Raw genomic sequence first — 14,211 nt, 5'->3', positions numbered from 1 at the left:
TGATTAGTTGTTGAATAGTATGCTTGGAACAGTTGGGTCTTTTGATGATTGTTTTCGCATTGTCTACATTTGAAATTTCCGTGGAGTGGTTTTTGTCTTGATTTAGAAATGTGAGGGACTTAGTTGTTTCAGATTTCTTGCTTTTCTAAATGTTATGGTAGGTTGTGTTCCTAATGCTGGGAGTAGGTCTGAATCTGCTCTTAAAATGTTCCAGTTCTTGTAGAAGGTTTTTCTAATTACTTTGTTGTTGGAACTATACATCGTAATAAAGTTGTTTTTTTGTTCCATGAGTGTTCTTGTCCTTTTTCGTTTTCACTTGTAACAATGCCTGTCTGGATCTTGTCAATGTTTTCTGATAGCTTTTGTTGACTAGATCTGCATGATGACCTCTTTCCTTGAAATTGGCAATTGTTCGAGTTACATGTCTGGTGAACTCTTCCTCCTGTGTGCAAATCCCCTTTATTCTAACATTTCACCAAACAGGATGTTCCGAATCACATGTGGATGATTGCTAAAGGTGTGAAGCACGCTATTGACTGAAGTGGGTTTGGTATAAAGTGTTGTGTGTATCATGTCGTTGTTGATGTATTAAAATGAACAAATCTCGGAACGTAAACAAAAAAAACTTTCTGGGCACAGTTGGCCTTTGACATGACCAGACCAGACTCCGGGAAGAGGCTCAAGCTAGAGGAAGGGGGTGTACCGGGAGTTTAGAGAGGAGGGTAAAAAGGCACCAGAAGAAAGTCCAGAAGCACTTCAGAGACCCCTATCTAGCTCTCCATGCAGGCAAATTCAATACACCTGACTGCTGATAAGAATCTCTGACCTGTGAGGCAGGGGTTATGTGTTTCTAGAAAGCCCGGATCTAGAATCGACCAAGGTTTCCAGTCACCCTAGAGCTTATAAAGTTGCAGATGATTGAGGTGCAAGCCTTTGTGAATTGTTTGAATTGGGACTTTTGGTTCGTAAGCTAACTGGGGCCTATTCTGCATCTTGTGGAGTGGATGTTGGGCTAGGCAAGGATCCTGACCATCCAGACATCTTTTATTTGGGGTGATCCCATTTCATTTTGAGTTCCCCACCTTGTAATAAAACCATTAATAAAAGATAGAAAACTAACTCCCAGCCTTGGAGCCCTTTTGATCCCTTCAACACTGTGGCAGCCCATATTTTAATTTTGTTGTTTAAAGTACGGACATAGCTCAAGCAGCGGAGTGCTGTACAAGGTTTGGATAGACAGCGCTTAACTGTTATCTCTTAAATAATGATAATTTGCATTACCTTTCATCGATGCAATCATCTCTACTAGAAGAGTTGATGAAATTCATCCTTTGTAGGTTTGCAAGCAGTTTACTGGTTTTCAAAGGGAGAGGGATAATCTAGCATTACTGGTGTTTTTTCTCCCTCTATTTTAGTTTCTTAATGAAAAGCTCCAATCAAGCAATGTTTGAATCCCATAAAAGGACCCGAATTTAATTTATGAAGAGTATTAAGCCCTTCACTAAGCAAGCATGCGATTTTTATTCTAATGTTGAACAGAATTGTGTTGCAAACAAAAAAGCCCATTTTATTAGCGGAAAGAAATCTTATTCTTCTACCCTCTACCGGGTAACTCCAAGGAACGCTGCACTTAGTAACACTGCATCTGAGAACATAATAATCATCAGGCGGAAGTGTTCATGGCAGTAACACTATAGCACACGCTGAAGAAGTGTGGGCAAAATACTCATTTCCCCATGCACTTCTCCCTTTGGGCACGCTGCTCAGCTACACGACTTGGAACTGCGATGGATCCCTTGCTGGAAAATCGTTACTTTAGCTGTAATATTAGTTTTCCAGCGCTGGCATCTACATAAAATCACTGGTCCCTGTCTAGCTCCGTAGCTTGTAGAATAAGAAGCCATGAAATATTGTTCTCACTAAAAAAAAATCTAACCAAAGGGGCAGTGGGTTTTCACGGAATGTCTATCTCCTAGAATGTCAAAAGGCTGAAAAACAATGTTGTCCAAAATCGTACTGCTACTAATATATAATATTCAAGGTATGTGAACCTATAAAAGATCCATTCTCATCCACACACATGCCTTTTCCTATCTTTTCTTCCCCTTTCTCGTTCTTCCACTTCTCATTCTACTGTAATGCCGCATCTCGCCCCTGTTTTTTTGCCATTAGACTGATTGATCGCTTGTTCTTTGTTTTTGCTCTTGGCAGGTGTTGACATTTAAAGAGCTGACCTGGCAGACCCTTCGTATTGAGGCTGATGCCACGGACAGTGGCGATCAGGACACTGTGAGCACCCCACTGAGACTGATCACCAACCAGGGAAGGATCCAGATCGCTCTCAAGAGGAAGGTGAATGCAGCCATCCCTAGTTGAAACAAGTTTGACTCTGTAATGGGTCATCCTGCTCCAATTGCATCTGGACGATTCTCGCTAGGTCACCAAAATATGAGAGCCTTACCCAAAGAAGGAATGCAGGGATGTAAGAATACTTGATTCTAGACCGCTATATGTCTGATCATCCATGGTTTGAGGGCTTACTCCTTCCCTTGCTCCCAATCCCTGCGTTTAAGAGGGTAGGGGCATATGATGAGTTGTCTTTGCATCCTCCCATGTGTGTGTACCAGGAAATTGAGCAGTGTGAATTGTTACATTTTTTTTCTGTTATGATTTTAGACCAAAGACTGTAATGTGGTGGCATCAAAGTTGATGTTCATCCTAGATGACCTCCTTTGGGTGCTCACGGACTCTCAACTCAAGGCCTTGATGAAGTACGCAAAGTCTCTGAGCGAAGCCATGGAGAAGTCGGCACAGCAGCGGAAGAGCTCTGCCCCTGAGCCTTCACAGGTATATAAAGCTGATGGATGAAGGGGTGGCTACTGCTTCCTACACAATGGAAGAGAAACATGGGTGAAGGCTTAATCTTATTTTCCTTGTGTGTCCCATAGGTGACCCCTCCGGCCCCCAATGCCCAGCAGACATGGTCCCAGGCGTTCTCTGGCAGTCCGAGCACCAGCACAGTTGGACAATACTTTGATAAATATGACATGAAGGAGTCCTCCTACCATTTTCTCATCTCTCGCCTCGACTTGCATATCTGTGATGACAGCCAAACCCAAGAGACAGGTTAGGGGAAGAGGCTTGCACTGCATGTAAGACTAGAGCTGACTGGTGTGGAAGGCAGTGGAGCAACACTGTGAAATTAAGAGGTGAACTAGGAAAAGGGAAGGAGAGCAACACCTGGGAAGAAGTAGGGTACTGCACTAGGGCATGAGGTGGGAGAAGCTGCATCATTGTAAGGTAGCTTGCGGCAGTACATTTGTCTTGGAAGCAAGACCACACAGAGCAACAAAAGGTTTGAATCCCGGTCCTGCGCTTGGAGAGTGGTCTCCAGTTTTAAGTGTGTTATAAAAGATTAATTAATTGAGGAACAAGCCTCACCTTGGAATCAGGACATCATTTGTGTTGGGAGGAGCAAGATCTGTGAAAGGGGCTTCCTCTTCTTTAGAGTGTGTCGCTCCTTTTGAGCGCGTCCTTCAATCTCCTTGTATTCATTCTCATACCTATTGCCTCACCGCCCTCTATCCTTACTTTGGCTCCACTAACCATGGTCTTGTCGCTGTCACAGGTGTAGTTTCCCATTCTCGCTCATGGCTCTGCTCTTTTCTACTAATCCACGGTTTGGTACCCTACGCTTCCCTGAGAGGAGCGGTCCCCAATAGGGCCAGTATCCCCAAAAGCACTAGTGTTCTGTGACAGTTTGTGTAAGGCAAGAGTAGAAATACTGGGTGCCATATACTTCACTACCTGCGTATATGGGTCATCTGCTCGGGTTTTGGGAAGGGTGTATGGTGCATTAATATGATGTATACTTAAAATGATTGCCAGGAGGATCACTATTGTGTTGTACATTATTCCTTTAGTCAATCTAGGTGTTTAGCCCAACCACCCCTACTTGTCAATTAAAGATTTAAACCGCACTTTGTGCCATGTGTTTTCTCTGTCCACCACAAATCGTGGCTGTGCTTAAGCTTTCTAAATCATAACAGTTCAAAGGTGAAGGTCAAAATGCTGAAGTTGCCCCCTTACTAGCCCTTCTTTTTCTTCTTTCAAACTGTAATTCACCCATGTGAACTAAATGCATCTTGGTGTACAAGGCTCTTCTGTATTACCCAAATTAAAAGTTTGAGGGTAGGATGGTGTTTTGCAGACCAAAGCACCAACGTGTAGTTCCCCGTTCAACTCTCTTCAGAAAGAACCCATGTCTGTCTAGGCTTCAGATCCTCTCGCTTTATCTCTTCTCGATTTACAGTTCGAGTACCTTCACCTTTTTATGCTGTGTTATAAATACCCTCAATCAATGTGAGGGAATTAAATAACCACACGTGTCTCATTACTTCCCTAGTCTGGATTAAAGCTACAATCTTTGTACTTTGTTGAAAAACAAAGGGCATCTGATCTATTTGCTGCATTGGAATCATAACTTCTTAACTGTCGAGCGATAGTCTCTCGTGCATGTCCAGCTTAATATTGTTAACCATGTCCTTCGTTCTAGATCTGCAGGATGTAATTATGGGCTTGTTTTGCCATCCAGCTCCAGATATTTGGAGCCATCTCCCTTCCAGTATCCAGGTCCTTTACAGACTGGTCTCCTTCACAAAGGCTCTAAGAATCTGCCTTTTCGAATGGATAATGTTCTCCCACGTATTCCTCATCTTTGATATCTCCTTCCAGCGTCGGCTGCTTAGAAAATGTTTTCTCTCTGTAGAGTGCGTCGTCGACTTGATGTCCCTTGACAGCCTCCATCTGCTTTCGAGCATGACGCCACCGATTGTACATATAGCGCGCACCGCGCCTGTTACTTCTGTTCCGTTTTTCAGTTGCACTGTTTGCTTTGGATATGGTTTGTTGTCGTTTTGACGGTTACTTCTCAGAAAATGTCGACTCCAAAATCTGGTTTTCAAGAAATGCACTGACTGTGGGACCAAGATGTCCATTACGGATCCACACCGTGTTTGCCTCTGGCATCTCGGGGGTCGAGCATAAGACTGAGGACTGCATTTCCTGCCAGTTCATGACAGGTAAGGCGCTTAAAGAGAGGAACTCTCTACCGATAGGCCCCTGTATAAATCCCCCATCAACGACTCCTTCGAAGAGGAGATCTTCTGATTAAATGAGTTTGAGAGTGTGTATGTGTGTGAGGGGCACCGGGGGGGGGGTCACCACAACAGAAGTGCTCCAGGTCTCGAAGTGGTTCCCACCACTAGTCCACTCATATTAAGGCCAAGAAAAGGCATCACCGATCCAGCTCAATGTCTTCTGACACCTCTTCCGAGTGCAAGGTATCTCGTCCAGGTAAGACAGCCACTATGGCTGAGTGGTAGGCTTTTCATCACCAAATGTTAAATCTTTGAGAAGGCCCCTTCTGAAGAACCGAAAAAGATCCATGACCCCATTGCGCCTCGTAAGGTTTCAGCTCATGCGCTCTCAAGCCCGGGCTATAAACCCTCAAACCCTCGTGTGGATTTGAAGCCTCGGGTCAAGGCCTAGACCTCATTCTTCTGTGACTCCATCAGGTCACGGGTCGAGGCAGTTGACGGAACCTGCAAAGGTTTATAAGCCCCTACCGAAGAAAGACTTTTTAAAATCAATGTCTTCCATATTTTAGGAGAATGAAACCTCCGACCAGGACACTTCTCATTTTGGGCTTGAGTATCGAACCCCAAATGTTCCAGAGGATCTAATTTCAGAGGAATCTAGAATGGAACACTTGTTTGACTCTTTAAAAAATGCAAGTGACCTTGATACCACTCCTGCGGTGGATTTTGCAACATCAGACCCCTCTGGTCTTGCAGAGGCCTCTTACAGCTTGTTCATGAATTGAGCCAGAGTATCTGGGATGGGGAAGGCCTGCTACGGTTTACCAGCAGGATGACCTCACTGATATTTTGGACAAGGGTTTTCCGAAGGATCGATGTTATCCTTCCACTCTGCTTTTACAGAAGAGGATGATGGCGAATTGGAGAAACCTCAGATAAAAATCCTGCAGTGAGCAAGAATCGAACTAGAAAATATAAGCTATCTAGTGTAGATCTGGAGTTTCTATCCAAACTCCCGAAGGTTTGGTGGTGCAGGTTGCTACTTCTATATCCAGGGCTGTCGCCTACCTTACTACACCATCTGACAGGGATTAGAGGTTCAACAGTTTGGCTAAGAAAGTTTTCTCTGCCAGTAGTATGGTGTTAAAGTCTATTAACGCTACTTATGCCCTGGCCAAATTTATTTTTAAGTTATGACACATCATGGCTATGACTGCAGACCATATCCCGGAAGGGAAGGGAAGGGAAGGAAAGGGAAGGGAAGGAAAGCGATGGTTTCCAAAATATTAAGGATGATACGGAGGCCATGTATGAGTGGGTCTTTGCAGTTTGGACTTGATTCTGCTGACAGTGTCAGCAGGGCCATGGCAGCCAGTACTGTGTCGTGAAAATTTGCAAGGCTGCGGACATCTGCTTTGCTCTTTATGTTCAATCTAGGTTATTGAGCATGCCATTTGATGGGTCCCATCTGTTTGGAAGGAAAGCTGATGAAAGTCTGGAGAAGCTCCAAACGTCTAAAGTGGCAGCTAAATCGCTTGGCGCAGCAATACGCCAGCTGCAACAGGCCTATGAAACTTCCTGAGGTCGGAGGGGTCAGCCCTTTCCTTGAGGTGGACGAGGTCGTGGTGCAAAGTCAGTCACTATCACAGCTGCCCCAACGCCTCTGAGGCCTTAGTTTCACAGTATTGTTTTGGTCCAAATAGGACTGGGGATTGAGACCCGTTTTGGACTTGAGATGCTTGTTCAAGTTCAAGATAGTTACCCTTTCTCGAGTCCTTCAGGCCCTCCAGCTCCAGGATTGAATGGTATCATTGGACGTTGGATGCTTCCCTTCATGTGCCTATTCATCACAAGCACAGGCAGTACCTAAGGTTCGCTATTGGCAGTTTTCACTTTCGGTTTTCGGATTCTGCCATTTGGGCTCACAGATTGATGGCGGTAGTGGCCGCAAGTCTCCAGAGGGGAGGGGATTCATATCTACCCCTACCTGGATGATTGGCTGATCAGGGCCCGTTCTCCGGAACAGGTCCTGGAACATCTCTGCATCACCTGCCACTTTCTCCACAGACTGGGCTTCCACAGACTGGGCTTCTCCCTCAATTTCAAGCCGTCCCACATGATACCTTCTCTGTGACTGTGCAAAGGGGCAATGCAGCTCTGGTTTTGGGCACTGCAAGCAATCTCTCACGGCCGTTCACCTTTCCTGAGAGGAAAACATGGCGGCAGATGCTCTTAGCAGGCAGAGCAGTGTCTCCCACGAGTAGGAACTAGCTCAGGAAGCCGTTCAAGAGATCATCGTCCTTTGGGGAACCCCTCAAGTGGATCTGTTTGCGTCCAGTGTCAATAGGAAGTGTGAGCTGTTCTGCTCCAGGAAATTTCCTCCAAGAGTAGCTCCGGGAGACACGTTCGTAGTGGACTATGTGGGGGTCAGTAATGTGAGACTCACAAATGTTTCATTTTCTCAGGATTTGACATTTTATTATACACAATTATAAAATAAACCCTAAATAAACCTACTCCACCATGGGATTCCCTACCTAGTCTAGGATCTATGGGAAAACCTGCTAGCATTCACAAAATTAACCCTCTCACTAAACAACATAAACATTCAAAGCAACATGACAACAGCATAAATAAAACTTTACCAAACACCCAGTGTCTTTGATGACTTCTAGTGGTCCTGTGCAGATCCTGCTCCCCCAATTTCTTACAAGGAACAAAGTCTTTACCAAAGTCTTAAAGTTCCAAAGAAACAAAAGTTTACACAAATAAAAATCCACTGGCAAAAGTCTCTTCTTTGTTTGATGAAAATATATTCCTTTTACAGTTCCACAAAGAAAATAACAGCACCAATGGGGTTTCCTGGATGACTTCCTTCCAGCAAAGAAAAGACAAAAGTACATCAACTTCTCTGTTTTCAAATTCTGCAGTATCTTTTATACACAGTTTGTCAGGATGCGTCTGCTTAAGGTTTGCTCTCTTCAGCAACTTCCTTATACTAGAAAAACTGTGTGCAGGTTCTCCTGCCCCACAATTGGCTTTGGCTTCTACTTCTACCAGCTATTAAAATTCTGATAAGAATATTGACGACCTCCGTTCTACTGCTGCTAGTACAACTTCTGATATCAGGCAAATTGGCTGCTACAACTGCAACTTCAACATAGGGCAACTTCAACAAGATGTATTAAACCTCTAGAGGTTGGCAAGGCCCTCTTCTCTCCTGTATGACAAGAAGCGGCAGCCTCTTTCGCTTTCCTTCTGTTTTGTAGCTACCACAAAATCTGCTTCTAGCTTTTACACCACCTCTTCTCCTTTCAAATATTCTCAGCCATGCAGATTTTAAAACTGCTTATTTTAACAAGTTTTAAAGATATGAAGGCAGGCGCTCTGTTACCAGTCTTTAGCTTCTCCTCCTAACGCACGTTTTCATGCCTTCATCAATCTTCTGTCATGATGCCTACCTCTAAGGAGCCAGGCCGGGCCCAGCAACCCCAGAGGCAGACCTCATTTTCCCCAGGGAAGTCTCAGCGGGCCCAAGTCGGGGCCCTTTGGACTCAGTCCTGGCGCCTTAGGCGCCAGGCTCATAGCGGACCCCAGTCCTGGCGCCTTAGGCGCCAGGCTCATAGAAGAGGATATGTGTTTAAGTGCTTGGGTGCACACTTACCTGATGCAGACCTTGCTGCTTCATCCAGGCCCTCTTGAGGCCTGAATGGGACTACTTTACCTGTAGGACTACTTCACCACCCGGGTGTGGTCGGGGAAGGATACATACCTGATTGGTGGAAGGATACATACCAGGAACTTCTTCCAAGGCTATTTAAACCCCACCCGAACAGCCACACATGCTTCGCGTTGTTCTGCACCTAGCAGCTGGACGCTCACCGTGTCAGCTCCTGCATCCTGACTTCAGCCACGCCTGCCAGCACCCTGGGACACCTGCAAGGGGAGAAAGGAAGAGAATAGGAGAAGAAAAGCCCTTACCTGCTAAATCTGCATCCCGGAGTCATTTCTCCAACGGCCCTGAAAAGGAAGACATCATTTTAAAGGCATTTCCTTTCGATCGCTGCAGCGCTGCATTTTACTCACCTTGGCAAGGCGCTTCCATCTTCAGCAGCGATCTTCCGGGTTCAGCTAAACCCCGGCTCCTAGAGGAAAAAAGACAAGAACAAAGGTGAGAGGGGGAAAAGGAATAAGGAAAGCTCAGTTTCCTTTTAAGTCTTACCTGTTGGATTATTCCCACTGCATTTCGGGTCCTGCCGCTTCCTGGCATCTCCGGACCCCGGCCCCTATGGGGAAAAAAGACAAAGACATTGAATGAGCGAATGCAAAGACATTACCTGAGCGCTCATCCAGAACTGTTTCACTTCGGGTCGGCGCCATATCTCCGGCACTCCGAACCCCGGCCCCTAAGGGGAAAAAGACATAAGCATTAGCACTTGCTGCAATTAGACAACGAACATTATTATTAAGCTTGAACTTTTACAGCGCCTTACCTGAACAGTCAAGCTTACCTGAACTCTCCTCAATCCAGTGAAGTAACTGGGTTTCAACGCACCCCTGCATCAGAAGCAGGATGGAGAGCTCATCCTTCCAAACCCTAAGGTGAGGCTTCACGGGGAATCGTGGAGGAGGTATTGTGGAGGGTTGGAAGGGAGTGGGAGGCTTGAGCATTGTTCCACAGTTGGTAATACTCCCTTTTCACGCACAGGAGGGTATCCAACGAGCCAGGGAAGCCAGAATAGAGGGGCCCTTCCTGTCCATCTTCAGAGTTCTGCGCCTTCGACGCCGCGCCTCCGTGGGAACCAGGTGAGCGTTACAGAACGCGAAGCCTTACCACAATTTCCCACCTGGGCGCTATGGAGACTTCCGAGACAGATCAGCTGGCCCATCTTGTAGGGGAATTACGGGCAGAAGTGCACTCAGCCCGCCAGGAGACTAATGCTCTCAGAAGGGAACTAATCCTATCCAAGGAAAGAACTGATCTGGCCAAAAGGTTATTGCAGGGGCAGGCAGAGCACACTCCTTTACCTGTTTCCGGGGATATTTCTACAACAATGGGTTCGAATAACCCGGTACAAATCAATCTACCTGGACACATGCCTTTGGCCCCGCCGGAACGTTTTGCGGGGGATCCCAAGAAATATGCCGTTTTTATGAACCAATGCCGTTTACACTTTTTATGCAGGCCCGGGGCCTTCCCCAACGACCAGACCAAAGTAGCCTTTGTACTATCTTACCTCAGTGGCTGTGCTGCCGATTGGTCTATTCCATTGGTAAATCAGGATGATCCCATTCTCCGGGATTTCCAGGGCTTCCAGGCCAGCATGGAAAGATTGTTCGCTCGACACTCGCAGGGACAGGCCCTTGACAACGAACTGCTATCCTTACGACAAGGTAATCAGGATCTTTTGTCCTATATCGCCACCTTTAATAGACTAGTTGTGGAAACCGGATGGCCTGAAAATAAAAGGATCGCATTGTTTCATCGAGGCCTGCGCGGAGAGCTTAAAGATGTTATAGCTCAGATAGTAGATCCACCCCAGGCCTGCGCAGACTACATAGACTTAGTGGTTCAACTTGATCACAGACTTCAAAATGGAAAAGCAGATCGGCTCAAGTATGAAACCAGAGTACCTATCAAGACCCACGTTAACTCCAAGAGTACTGACGTTTCCGAACCTATGCAAATTGGCAGTTTTAAAGGACCATTAACGCAGAAGGAAAGAGAGAGAAGGCGACAAATGCAACTTTGTCTGTATTGCGGAACTTCCGGGCACTTTCTTCAAAGTTGTCCAGTTAAACCACCCAAGAAGGTGGTTGGAGCCACTGATAACGAGTTATTGACACCTGGTTCGGGAAACGACCTAGCCCGACAAGCGTAGGGGTCCGCTTGCCGAGCTTGAAAACAAACTCTTTGACCTCGCATTTTGTCATGCCAATGGTGCTTGTGAACCCAAAACAGCCTCAGCAGTTGCATGCTATAAAAGCATACATTGACAGTGGAGCTATTGGAAATTACATAGACCGTGAATTGGCTTCCAGGATTAAGCTTCCTCTCCACCCGAAAGTAACCCAAGATGTAATTACTACAGTTGATGGAACCGAAATAGCCTCAGGGCCTGTAACGCATTCCACAGTTGAAATCACTCTGGTGGGTCAGGACGGACATCGGGAAGCAATCGTGTTTGATGTGATCAAGGCCCCACAATTTCAAGTACTTCTTGGAATCCCTTGGTTAGAAACACATAATCCGAGAATAGACTGGCGAGCAAAGAAGATAACTTTTCCTGATTGTGAACCAACCTGTTACCCAAGGAATCCAGCTATGGGTCTAGCCTCTGTAACTTCCACACCTGTACAGCTACCATCTGAATACCAAGAATTCCAAGGCGTTTTTCAGAAAGAGCAGGCTAACACCTTACCTCCCCATCGATCTTACGATTGCCAAATCGACTTGGTACCCAATGCACAACTACCCTGTAGTAGGATTTATGCTCTTACTGAACCTGAGAACCTGCATTTGCGCCAGTATTTGGATCAATACCTGGCCAATGGCTTCATTCGCCCATCAAAGTCACCAGTCTCTTCCGCTTTGTTCTTCGTACCGAAAAAGGAAGGAGCCCTTAGGGCCTGTATTGACTACCGCGCCCTAAATCAGATAACGATCAAGAATCGTTACCCTTTGCCCCTGATACCTGAGCTTATCGACCAAGTAAAAGATGCTCGTGTGTACACCAAGCTAGATCTCCGAGGAGCTTACCACCTGGTACGTATAAAAGAGGGCGACGAGTGGAAGCCCAGAACAGAAACAATTGGGACGACGGTTCGAGACAAACCAGAAGCGGGAGTCGCTTCTAATTAACCTGTCGAACTACTTACCCACTATGACGGAACAACAAGTGCTTAATAAAGGCCTAGGTTTTGTCATAACGAAAGAGCATGACCCATTCGAATTCCAGATCGAATTCAAAAAATTGATGAGAAAAATCCATTTGAAGGAATTTTTTTCTTCCCTGATGACATCACGGTTGAGGGCCCCATTAATTGTACTGGGCTACGTAATCCATCTACGTTCTACCCTCCTTCCCAAAGTTTCTCTCCAGAATCATTAGTATTTGAAAGGAAAGTTATTACTGAGGTCACGGCCCTTGAAGTTAAACACCGTAGAACCTTTCACAATCTATCCAATCAGGAACGCAAAGCTCTTGATTCTCTATCCTCTAACCCCTCGATCGTCATTAAGAAGGCGGACAAAGGTGGAGGGATTGTCATTCTCAACCGCTCAGATTATATTGATGAATGTGAAAGACAACTAAGCAATACCTCTTACTACCACCTACTTACTCATGACCCTACACTTGAACTCCAACACCTCGTTGCTGATAAGGTGGGCAAAGCGAAAGATCGGGAATGGATCTCTAAACAGGAAGCAGACTTCCTTGTTAATAACAAACCTAGCATTCCCACGTTCTACACCTTGCCTAAAGTCCATAAAACTCTTCTGAACCCTCCTGGTCGTCCCATTGTAGCTGGCATAGACTCAGTCTTGGAACCACTCTCTACCTTTGTGGACCATTATCTTAAAACATACGTACAAAAAATGCAATCTTATCTAAAAGATTCTAGAGATGTTATTAATAGCTATGAAAATCTCGAGTTTGACCCTCTATCCAACCTACTTATAGGTCTGGATATTGTTTCTCTCTATACCAACATACCTCAACAGGCGTCACTTGATACTATTGAAGAAATATTACTGACCCGAGAAGATAATGACCCAGTACCTACCTCATTTATCCTCTGGTGTGTAGAACTCGCTTTGAGACGTAACTACTTTGAGTTCAATGGGAAATTTTATCAACAAATTGAAGGCACAGCGATGGGGGCCATGATGGCCCCGAGTGTGGCTAACCTCTATGTCGAAACATTTGAGAAATTACATATCTACAACAGCAGTAACCCTTTCAACAACAATATTACCAAGTGGAGTCGTTACATCGACGATATCCTCGTATTGTGGAAAGGTTCACGGGATGATGCTAACAATTTTTTCACCTGGCTCAATGGTCTTAATTCCAATCTACAATTCACTATGACTTGTAGTAATGAGTTTACTAATTTTCTGGACTTAACCATCTACCCCCTTAATGGGATCTTAAAAATTAAACCTTATCACAAACCCATGGATAAGAACTCTCTCTTGGATTATTCTAGTCACCATATTAAACATCTACGCGACAACCTCCCTTTTGGACAATTTCTCTGTTTAAAGAGAAATAGCTCGGATAAAGACACCTATGAGGTTGAGGCGTTAGCCCTCAGTAAGAAGCTTAGACAGAGAGGCTACCCCAAAAAACTAATAAACAAATCAGCTGAAAGGGCATTCAATAACAACCGTGAGGCGTTGCTAGAACCCAAACCCAAGAAACCTAAAGAGGATAGGATTGTCTGTGTGAACACTTTTACGGACCGGAGTTTTGAAATTACCAATATCATAAAGAAAAACTGGAAAATCTTCAGAACCGCAACTCAACCGATTCCCATGCCTATTTTCGCCTACAAAAGAAGTACCACCATTGGCAATATAGTGAGTAACAGTAAATTGAAATTGGTCAATACTTTGGAACCCAAATTAACCTCACTCTGGGGGCTCCCAGAAGCCACGGGACACTACCCTTGTGGCTCTTGTGGCGTTTGCAAATTAACCATGAGAACGAAAGAAGTTGATGTTGGTCTTTCAAAACCCTGGACCCAAAAAAGTTTAACTAATTGTAACACTGACTTTGTTGTATACATGATTACCTGTAGATGTGGATTGCACTATGTTGGCAAGACTATTAGAAAAGTAAAAACCCGCATAATGGAACATCGGAGCTGTTTGAAGAACAGAACTGAGAACGCCCCCCTTGTGAAACACTTCAACCTTTTGAAACACAAGTATGAGGACTTTACCTGGACGATCCTGTTGGTTGTGAAAGGACTTAAAAATACAGCACGAGAAAAGAAATTGTTGAAAATGGAACAAAAGATGATTTTCACACTACACAGTGATGTTATTGGACTCAACAAGTCGATTGATTGGCATAATATATAATGACCCTGCTATTGATCT

The 14,211-nt window shown here is 45.0% G+C and overlaps 1 protein-coding gene across 2 annotated transcripts in view; it reads left to right on the top strand.

Moving 5' to 3' along the window:
• Positions 1–14,211, top strand: part of BLTP3A (bridge-like lipid transfer protein family member 3A) — a 538,966-nt gene that overhangs the window by 208,610 nt on the left and 316,145 nt on the right. For both annotated transcript variants that reach the window (XM_069633498.1, XM_069633499.1), the window contains exons 6-8: positions 2,212–2,352; positions 2,677–2,847; positions 2,949–3,126. In XM_069633498.1, coding sequence (XP_069489599.1) covers positions 2,212–2,352; positions 2,677–2,847; positions 2,949–3,126 — 490 coding nt within the window. The remainder of the gene's footprint in view (positions 1–2,211; positions 2,353–2,676; positions 2,848–2,948; positions 3,127–14,211) is intronic.

The sequence above is a fragment of the Ambystoma mexicanum genome, chromosome 13 (assembly GCF_040938575.1).
Source record: "Ambystoma mexicanum isolate Mex_15411 chromosome 13, UKY_AmexF1_1, whole genome shotgun sequence".
In the NCBI taxonomy this organism is placed as follows: Eukaryota; Metazoa; Chordata; class Amphibia; order Caudata; family Ambystomatidae; genus Ambystoma; species Ambystoma mexicanum.
This window is presented reverse-complemented; position numbering and strand designations above follow the sequence as displayed.